Source organism: Mauremys mutica, chromosome 12 (assembly GCF_020497125.1).
Source record: "Mauremys mutica isolate MM-2020 ecotype Southern chromosome 12, ASM2049712v1, whole genome shotgun sequence".
Lineage (NCBI taxonomy): Eukaryota > Metazoa > Chordata > Testudines > Geoemydidae > Mauremys > Mauremys mutica.
The window spans coordinates 29,281,694-29,292,474 of record NC_059083.1 but is presented as its reverse complement, the minus strand read 5'-3'; the positions used below and the strand labels follow the sequence as shown (position 1 = coordinate 29,292,474).

The 10,781-nt window shown below is 46.5% G+C and overlaps 1 protein-coding gene across 1 annotated transcript in view; it reads right to left on the bottom strand.

The window, feature by feature from the left end:
- Positions 1 to 820: 820 nt before the first annotated feature.
- LOC123346118 (butyrophilin subfamily 1 member A1-like) overlaps positions 821 to 10,781 on the bottom strand; it is a 14,741-nt gene continuing 4,780 nt past the window's right edge. Inside the window, exons 3-7 of the mRNA XM_044983345.1 lie at positions 5,268 to 5,372; positions 3,955 to 3,975; positions 3,285 to 3,305; positions 3,128 to 3,154; positions 821 to 2,106 (exon numbers count right to left, since the gene is read on the bottom strand). Coding sequence (XP_044839280.1) covers positions 1,592 to 2,106; positions 3,128 to 3,154; positions 3,285 to 3,305; positions 3,955 to 3,975; positions 5,268 to 5,372 — 689 coding nt within the window. The 3' untranslated portion in view covers positions 821 to 1,591. The remainder of the gene's footprint in view (positions 2,107 to 3,127; positions 3,155 to 3,284; positions 3,306 to 3,954; positions 3,976 to 5,267; positions 5,373 to 10,781) is intronic.

The window sequence follows — 10,781 nt, the reverse complement described above, 5'->3', positions numbered from 1 at the left end:
GCTACCAGCGCATGGCGCCTGAGCTCTGGCCCAGCCGCGACTCCGTCCCTATGTGGGTGGAGCTGCTGGGCAGCGCGGAGCGGAACAGAGAACACGGCCCCCAGGTGGCAGTGCAGCTGCAGGGCGACACAGAGAACACGGCCCCCTCCCTGGGCTTTGCAGAGCTGCTGGTGGCCGAGGTGAACCCCCGGGCTTGGCTCCAGGGGACCCCACTTCCCTCCCTCCCCAGCTCCTCACACACTCTCAGAGCCCCTCTCGCCGCCACAGCCCGGGCCCTGGAGCCAAGCACAGGCTGCAGCGGTGGTGAGAGGGGCTCCTGAAGAGTGAGAGGAGCCGGGGAGGGAGGGAAGCGGGGCCTGGGATGCAGGAAGGGGGGAGGGGTCCTGCAGCCGCTGTCACTCTGAGACTCCCCAGGGCAGCGTGGCATTTCCCCACCTGAGTGGGCTGTGCAGGGCGCCGCTAGGCTGGGCAGGGGGCGCGGATCCTGGCTCGTGCGCTGACAGGGCGAGTGGCTTTTTGCCACTCCAAGCAAAAAAAAAAAAGGGGGGGGTTGCCGCCCCTTAGAAAGTGCCGCCCCAAGCACATTCTTGGAGGGCTGGTGCCTAGAGCCAGCCCTGCGCCCGCCGCCCATGTTAAGGCAGTTTTAGTGCTTGAGGGGATCACACTTGATATCTGGCGAGTGAAATCTAAACACAGAACTCACAACCCGTGTGGGGTTTGTGCTCTGCTTTGTAACTGCCCTGAGGTTGGACCTCATGTTCTTGAGCTGCATGCAACAATTAGAGCTAGGACATTAAGGTGAAGGAAACAAGAAGAATTGTTTGTAATGTTTTTATTTTACAGTAAGTAGGTGGAAAGCAGGAAAGTAAAAGGAGCTAAGAGAGTTTAATGACCACAGCATATTGTAAGGAGATCCACAGCTACTCAGAGCAGTTTGCTTAACGGCACTAAAATAGCACCAATGTCCAGGAATTAATATAGGAAAGTAATGAGTCACAGTCTCACTTTCAGTAATAAATCTCTCCATCCCACTCATGTTCCCTTTTGTTCTCCCTTTTCTTCCCCCCTCTTCCTCCTCCCTCACTGTCCTTTTCTACTCAGCATTTTTCTAGCCCTCACTTGTGATCCCTGTTTATTTTCCTGTGTCTCTTTCACTCTCCTCCCCTCCCTGTCACAGATCATCCCTCTTGGCTGCTCCATTCATTCCCCTCCATTCCTTATCCTTTCCCCTCTTGCTGCGTCAGTGAGATCTAATCCACAGATCTGCACAAAATGCTCCCTGCTGCTGCAGCTCTTCCAGCTTCTCCCCAGCTCCCCCAACCCTGATTGATTAATTCTGTGTCCCTGCCACCCCCACATCTGCCTGTCTCCTGCTCAGCTGTTAGTGCTACCCCCATCCAGCATGTCTCCCCGCAACCCCAGGGGTTCTTCCCCCTCTGTCTCCTGGGACTGCAGGGAGGGGGAAGAGCTTCCAGGGGCCATAGAGATGAGGCACCAGGGGCTGCGCAGATAGGAGTCCTCCAAGATCATAGAGACTAGGGTTCATGAGGCTAGAGAGGCTGATTTCCGGTTCCCTCCTCTGCTGCGTGTCTCAGGGACACAGTCTGAGCTGGGATCCCGGCCCCAGCCAGAACCAGGGTCGGATTCTCCCCCCAGGGATGGAGCCCGGAGGGAAAGTGAAGATCGGGGCCTCGTCACCAGCATCGATAAATGTCACCTGCCCCCGGTCACAGTCCAGACAAACCCGGATCCTGCTGGGGGCCCGGCTCAGGGGCAGGGGGGTTGCAGGGGAGGCGAGAGCCTGGAACTGACCCTCCCACCGCTCCACAGCCCAGATCCCCCCCTCAGGGCTATGGCTGATCCCTCCCTTCCTCCTCACAGACGCTCTTGCCACCCCCACAGCCCAGTATCCCTCATCCCCCACCTCCACCTCCCAGCAATGTCTCCCCGAGGTGAATCCCTCACAGCCCAGCACACAGCGCTCAGTGTCAAATCTCTCAGGGTTGTTCGGCAGTCGCTGCCATTTGTATCCCCATCTCACATGTTTCCCTCCCTCAGACAGGACGAGTTTGAGATGAGCCGTGTCTGGATCCAGAGTCACAGTCACTGGGGAGAGAGAATCAGAGCGTTAGGGGCAGAGCTCAGTCCTGGGGGAGGGTTTGATGGCGTCAATGACAGAATCTGCCCCAGCTGGGGAGTGACTCAGAGAATCTCCTTCCAGGATGTACCCTGCTCAGAATGGGGAGCAGCTCTGAGATGTCAGCACAGTACACGGGAGAGTCACTCTTGAGGGAGGTGACAGAGCAAGAAGATTTGCTGAGTCGAGACTGAGACTCCAAATGTTTCTCATCCTGCTCTTCCCCTGATGGCGACTAGAGACCCGGGAATCATAGGGAAGCCCCAGCAGATTTCCACTCACATCATTCACATGGTCACAATTACCTTTTCCCTGATGTGCCCTCCCCCACTTCATTTTAAAACCTTGGAGTTTGGCTCTCTGGTTGATGCCAGCATGATGCCTGCTCCATCTTGCCACATATCTGAGCTCTGTAGAGAATGACAAGATTCAATAGATCCCTAACTAAAATTCTGTAGCTATTATTCAGGGTCAGCCAATGAGACTGATCAGTCCAGATTTCAGTTTTTAAAATTGGGATTTTGATTTAGAAGCAAGGAGCTTCTCCAAGAGAAGGAAGTTAGGGGTGGGGAGAGGAGAAAGAGGGTTTGGAATTTACTCCATGAAGGAGAAGGTGGCAAAGATGGTTAAAAACAGCAGAAAGTTGGGATTTGGTGGAGAGAGGAAAAAGGAGAGAAGACAAAAGATGCAGAATTTGAAGTCTGAGTAGAGTTACTCCTTGGTTTGAACTCTGGAGACTGGTCACCCTTGTTCCTCTAGCTGACACCAGGGCTGGGATCCTAACGGACAATAACTGCTCAGTCACTTGGAGCAGAACTATGGGAGAAATGTGTAAGGAGGGCATGTTGTGGTCGTCCTTTCCTCTCCCTCATTTGAGCCTCAGGACTCTGTCTTCTCTGAACAGGGACATTATTATACTACACTTTCCTCGTTTTTTGTGCAGTGAAAGGAAGCAGGATCTCCCATTGATTAAATCTGAGTTGTAATTACCTGCATTGCTTAGGGATCTCCTCCACTCTGGAAGCAAACACATAGATAGGGATGAGAATTAAGCCAGACAAATTCAGCATCAATAGGATTCATTATCACAGAAAAGGCTGCATCAGAGAGAGAGAAACAAAACAAAACAAAAACAAAATGCCCTTACCTAGGTCTACTTGAAGTTTACCTAAATAACAAACAGAAATAAAAGGACATCCTGTAAAAGCTTCTCCTGGGTGGAATTAACCACTGCCTGCCCCGCAATCGTTGATCAATTGGCCTGTCTACTGTGCATTGTTTTACACCAGTACAATCCTAGGGATTGGACACAGGATAAACCACACCAGCACAAGTCACTTTTCACACTGGTGTAGCTGCATTAGGGGTCTGACCAGGTGCAGCTCTATAAGGAAAGGAGAAGGCAGCCCAAAACTCCCTCAGTGGCCTTTATGCCAGCGTTGAGCTGGGCGAAAGGTCACACTTATAAATACCTCACCTATGTGCCAGCACTGTGGACACTCAGTGCACAGAATCCTGACGCAGGTGACCACATCATCACTTTGATCCTGGGCTGCCACCAGCCCCTCTCGGAAGTTCTTTTTATGGAGCTGGCCTGGAGCCATTTTTGCCATGGGCATCAAGTGCACAATCCCCCCGGTCACCCACTCCATGCTGCCTCCTGAAGAGACAAGTCCAATACTGGCTTCCGACCCATTACCGATATAACAAGTTATGCAATTAATATTACTTATGATTTTCAAGTTGACATTGTCACATTCATTCAAAAATCTTTCAGAGCATATCATTGGTTCTACCAGGAAAAAAATGGAACTTACTGATAGTGTTGAGATGTTTCCCTAAAAAAGAAAATATAAATAAAATTATGTGAGGACTTTTTCTGTGACTCTAGATTTAAAAGGATCTTTTCATTATGAGTCCTTGAATAATGATAATGACACTGCTCTACCAAGCCGTTGCAGCTCTTCAGGAACTTGCAGCTTAGGTGCCCAGTGGAGGAGAAATTGGGTACTTTCTAAGTGTAATTTGATTTATTTACACACATAGACCTGTCCTAGAACAGCGATGGTCACAAACAGCACACAGGCAATACTGTCTCTCAAGAACTTCACCAAGCACCAGGGCTTGGTTCCTAGGGAACTCCAAGAATTGTTGCCAGTTGACTAATAAATCCTACTCTGTTCTGAAAAGACTGTTTCGTGTCATTGCAAAAACTTGCTGTGGCACATAAGTCCCTGAAGAGCATATAAGCCTCTGTTCAGGAATCTAAGTGTAGACTAGCTGGAGAGAGCTCTTGGTGTGAAAACCCAAGTGCTGGAGCCCAGAGGTTCAGTTAAGGAGGTGATCAGGCCATGAGGCTTACTGTGAAGGAAGAGTGAGATCCTTTGGATGTGTGGCAGACTGAAGGGGTTCCTCCAAGAGACTGTTTAAGAGCTTTAGTGTGGATCCGTGACATTTGGTTCCTAGAGGATCTCAAGAATTCATACCTAAGAATTGACTAACTTGAGATCAAGACAATGAGCAAACTCTCCTGTTTCTTGTTCAGCTCCCTCTTCCTGAAACTTTGCAGAACCCGAAACTAACAAACAACACCACAACCTGTCTTCCCCAAGACTGAACATTTGCTCACACACTAAAACAAAGTAAAAAGAAAGAAAAACTTGGAAGACTGTGTACTAGCATTCCTGGATGGAGCCTTCCATAATAACAGAATTAACAAGCCATTCCTTAATACTGTAATAATCTATTGAACACACTAGAATTAAACAGCAGAAACTACATAAGACAAGGATTTTCGTTTGAGCCAAGGGTACTTAAAAACCCGAACCACACTGAATTACAGGGGGAGTTGGGAACCTAACTCCCTCAGGCTCCATTGACAATCTAATTAAACTGCTGCAAACCAAGTGTTAGGCTTATTTTAAGATGAATATGAACAGGTTTAAGTTAACCTGAAATAAACTCCACTTAAACAGATGTGTCCACACAGAGGTTTGCATTGGTTTAACAAAATCCATTTAATTTCACACTTTAAGCTGATGTAACTTTTCCATGTAGAAAACTCTAAATGGTCTTTCTAAGGAGAAAATCTCATTCTGATTACACTGCATTTTCCCCATTAGAGCTTTACCTCTTAATTTGAAGAGAAAAGGAGTAAGGCTGATGAACACCAACAAAATCATCAGAGTCACACTGCAAACCACCGGCCAAGGAGACATTCTTGGGAAAAAGAAATCTGAAACACAAAGCCCACATTAGTTTGGAAATAATAAACACCATACTACAGTTTGGAATGACAAATAATGTGTACTTTTATTCTAGAAAAATGTATTACATCAGGGTTTGTTTGAAACAAGTGTGCGGAAAAATGCTCCCTGAAAGATAAAAATTGGCAGAAACCAATTTTAAAGAGAGGTTCTGCTCACACACTTTTGATAGTATTTAATACACCATTCAATACTCTGTGACATGCTACCAGCCTCTCCCTGTCTCCGTCTTCCTCTCTCCAGCACACAGAGGCACCAGTAGAAAAAAGGGCCTGGAGGGCACCACCAGAAAAGTGGGAGGGGGGCATGGGCCACGGGGGAAAAGGGGAGGGGCCTGCATGGGCCATGCCGCGCTGATGCGAGGGCTTCACGTGACCCATGTCACCCCCCCGCCAGCATATATAGGTGGACCCGGTCACATCACCTGTTATTAAGGTGGCTCCAGCCTTCCCATTATAGGACCTTCTTTTCAGTTGCTCACTACTTTGCCAAACTTTAGCCATCTGGGCAGAAAAGTTCCATGCTGGGTATCTGCCTCAGGCGGACTTTTTTTTTTTTTTTTAAAACAAGTTTCAGCCAGAATGGTTCTACTGTTCCTAAGAATGAGGTCAGAGAATAACACATTGTTTTGACACTCTAAAAAAAAAATCTGATGACCTTTTCTAGGAGAAGCTTTAGTGCCCCAGGCTTTTGAGCAGAAACTTGATATTCAGCAGGGTGTGACCTTTGAGTCAGGGATGTGCCTTTTCCCTGTGAAAATCCATCCAATAATTGGCCAAGTGATAAGCTTCTGAAAAGTTTTAGTTTGTGCACACAAACAGTTCTTAGAGTTTAGCCGCTAAATTCGCTGAAGGTTTTGTCCTTACAGAGCATGCTCCATCCCCTCACAGCCCCTACTACTGACCAGACTTCACAAGTGATGACATCCCCACACTCCAGGTCAAGGATAAAAGGGCAAAGCTGATCTTTCCCGGCAATTGCTGCTCCAAGCTGGTGTGGGGTTGGGCACTAGAATGGACAGCAGGGGGCCTGTATCTCCTGTGCTCTCAGTGCCCACTCTGCTGGTGTCTAGGCAGAATGGAGGTAGGTGACTGACTAGAATATAAGATGGGGGGAAAGCTAGACCTGGAAGGAGGTAAAGGAATAGATTGGAACAAAGCGCTTGGTGAGAGAGAAACTGTGCTTGGGAATGAGGTGGAGCTGGACACTGGGTAAGGAAGACTGGGAACCAGTGAGGGAAATGGCAGGACTGAAAGTGAAAACTGAGACCAGATGAGGAAGAGGGGGTAGAGAGACAGACTAGAACAAGGCCTGACAAGGAGACTGGGACTGGGAACCAGTAGGGGAATGGGGAAGAGGAAGGGGAGTCAAATCTGACAAGGAGCTGGAGTGTAGGGTTACATCTGAGGCTGGTTGGACAAAGAGACAGTGCAACCAGCTTTCAGAATGGAGAGAGGTAAATAGTGGTGGCCCCCAGGGGTCTGTTTAGGAGCAATCCTATTCAACATATTCATAAATGATCTGGAAAAAGGGGTAAACAGTGAGGTGCCAAATTTGCAGATGATACAAAATTACTAAAGATAGTTAAGACCCAGGCATACTGCGAAGAGCTACCTAAGGATCTCAAAACTGGGTGACTGGGCAACAAAATGGCAGATGAAATTTAATGTTGATAAATGCAAAGTAATGCACATTGGAAAGAATAATCCCAACTATACATATAAAATGATGGAGTCTAAATGAGCTGTTACCATTCAAGAAAGAGATCTTGGAGTCATTGCGGATAGTTCTCTGAAAACAGCCACTCAATGTGCAGCGGCAGTCGAAAAAGCGAACGGAATGTTGGGAATAATTAAGAAAGGGATAGACAGACTGAAAATATCATATTGCCTCTATATAAATCCATCGTATGCCCACATCTTGAATACTGCGTGCACATGAGGTCACACCATCTCAAAAAAGATATATTGGAATTGAAAAGGTTCAGGAAAGGGCAATAAAAATTATTAGGAGTATGGAACAGTTTCTGTATGTGGAGAGATTAATAAAATAGGGACTTTTCAGCTTGGAAAAGAGACGGCTAAGGGGAGCTATGATTGAGGTTTATAAAATTATTACTGGTGTAGAGAAAGTAGATAAGTGTTGTTTACTATTTCTCATAAAACAAGAACTAGGAGTCACCAAATGAAATTAATAGGCAACAGGTTTAAAACAAATAAAAGGAAGTATTTCTTCACACAACGCACAGTCAACCTGTGGAACTCCTTGTCAGAAGATGTTGTGAAGGCCAAGACCATAACAGGGTTGAAAAAAGAACTAGATAAATTCATGGAGGATAGGTCCATCAATGGCTATTAGCCAGGATGGGCAGGAATAATGTCCTTAGCCTCTGTTTGACAGAAGCTGGGAATGAGCAACAGAGGCAAACAGGGAGTTTTGCAAGGGAGTTCTCCAGGTGAAGGAGGAGCAAATACAGCATCTGTGGGGTAAGTGACTGTCTGTAGTGTGTGCTTGTTTGTGTTTGGGGGTTACTTGCTGTGTGCTGAGCTTGTGTTTGGCAGTCTGTGTGTTTGCTTGGTTGTTTGAGGGACCGTGTGCTCTGGCTGGCAGTTGGAGGCAGGTTTGAAAGCTCGAAGCCTCTGGTAATTGGCTGAGCCTTAATCAGTGGGCGGGGCATTCACTCAGGCCAGGGCTTTATAAAGCCGCGCACAAGTGACCAGGGGCTGCTAACAGGGAGTTTCGCAAGGGAGTTTGGAAGGGGAGTAGGAAGGGAGTCCCTCGCCAGCCCTAACCCCTTCCCTGCGGTCCACCTAAAACCTATAACCCAAACCACATATCAAAACCCCTTTCTGTAAACCACCCTTCCATTAACTAGGAGACAATGCAGGCAAAAGCCCAGCAGCAGAGTGGGGGCTATCCAGTTTATTGCACTGAGTGTTGCATGTATGATTACCTGCCCTGTGGGCGGGTGGCGTATGTGTGCGGTCGGTGCAAGGAGCTCCTGGTCCTCAGAGACCATGTACAGACTTTGGAGGCCAGGGTGGCAGAACTGGAGGAGCTAAGAGAGGCAGAGAGGTATGTTGATGAAGCTTTCCAGGACACTGTAGAATTGTCCCACCTCCGCCCAGACAGCCCCTGTGCTGTTGAGGAGGTAGAAAGGCCCAGGGAAGCAGAGCAGTCAATGGGAGCAGAGGGAAACCTTCCCGTAGTTGGGACCCTCCTTCCAGATGGTGCTGGGGTTCATGGAGCAGCTGGTACGGGAACCCACAATGGGAGAGGCAACTCTAGATTTAATCCTGAGTGGAGCGCAGGAGCTGGTCCAAGAGGTAACTATATCAGGACCGCTTGGAAATAGTGACCATAATACAATAGCATTCAACATCCCTGTGGTGGGAAGAACACCTCAACAGCCCAAGACTGTGGCATTTAATTTCAAAAGGGGGAACTATAAAAAAATGAGGGGGTTAGTTAAACAAAAGTTAAAAGGTACAGTGACTAAAGTGAAATCCCTGCAAGTCGCGTGGGCCCTTTTTAAAGACACCATAATAGAGGCCCAACTTCAATGTATACCCCAAATTAAGAAACACAGTAAAAGAACTAAAAAAGAGCCACCGTGGCTTAACAAACATGTAAAAGAAGCAGTGAGAGAGAAAAAGACTTCCTTTAAAAAGTGGAAGTCAATTCCTAGTGAGGCAAGTAGAAAGGAGCACAAACACTGCCAACTTAAGTGCAAGAGTGTAATAAGAAAAGCCAAAGAGGAGTTTGAAGAACGGCTAGCCAAAAACTCCAAAGGTAATAACAAAATGTTTTTTAAGTACATCAGAAGCAGGAAGCCAGCTAAACAACCAGTGGGGCCCCTTGATGATCAAAATACAAAAGGAGCGCTTAAAGACGATAAAGTCATTGCGGAGAAACTAAATGGATTCTTTGCTTCGGTCTTCACGGCTGAGGATGTTAGGGAGATTCCCAAACCTGAGCCGGCTTTTGTAGGTGACAGATCTGAGGAACTGTCACAGATTGAAGTGTCACTAGAGGAGGTTTTGGAATTAATTGATAACCTCAACATTAACAAGTCACCGGGACCAGATGGCATTCACCCAAGAGTTCTGAAAGAACTGAAATGTGAAGTTGCGGAACTATTAACTAAGGTTTGTAACCTGTCCTTTAAATCGGCTTCGGTACTCAATGATTGGAAGTTAGCTAATGTAACGCCAATATTTAAAAAGGGCTCTAGAGGTGATCCCGGCAATTACAGACCGGTAAGTCTAACGTCGGTACCGGTCAAATTAGTTGAAACAATAGTTAAGAATAAAATTGTCAGACACATAGAAAAACATAAAGTAGTCAACATGGTTTCTGTAAAGGGAAATCGTGTCTTACTAATTTATTAGAGTTCTTTGAAGGGGTCAACAAACATGTGGACAAGGGGAATCAGGTGGACATAGTGTACTTGGATTTCCAGAAAGCCTTTGACAAGGTCCCTCACCAAAGGCTCTTACGTAAATTAAGTTGTCATGGGATAAAGGGGAAGGTCCTTTCATGGATTGAGAACTGGTTAAAGGACAGGGAACAAAAGGTAGGAATTAATGGTAAATTCTCAGAATGGAGAGGGGTAACTAGTAGTGTTCCCCAAGGGTCAGTCCTAGGACCAATCCTATTCAATTTATTCATAAATGATCTGGAGAAAGGGGTAAACAGTGAGGTGGCAAAGTTTGCAGATGATACTAAACTGCTCAAGATAGTTAAGACCAAAGCAGATTGTGAAGAACTTCAAAAAGATCTCACAAAACTAAGTGATTGGGCAACAAAATGGCAAATGAAATTTAATGTGGATAAATGTAAAGTAATGCACATTGGAAAAAATAACCCCAACTATACATACAATATGATGGGGGCTAATTTAGCTACAACGAGTCAGGAAAAAGATCTTGGAGTCATTGTGGATAGTTCTCTGAAGATGTCCACGCAGTGTGCAGAGGCGGTCAAAAAAGCAAACAGGATGATAGGAATCATTAAAAAGGGGATAGAGAACAAGACGGAGAATATAGTATTGCCCTTATAAAATCCATGGTACGCCCACATCTCGAATACTGTGTACAGATGTGATCTCCTCACCTCAAAAAAGATATTCTAGCACTAGAAAAGGTTCAGAAAAGGGCAACTAAAATGATTAGGGGTTTGGAGAGGGTCCCATACGAGGAAAGATTAAAGAGGCTAGGACTCTTCAGCTTGGAAAAGAGGAGACTAAGGGGGGATATGATAGAGGTATATAAAATCATGAGTGATGTGGACAAAGTGGATAAGGAAAAGTTATTTACTTATTCCCATAATACGAGAACTAGGGGTCACCAAATGAAATTAATAGGCAGCAGGTTTAA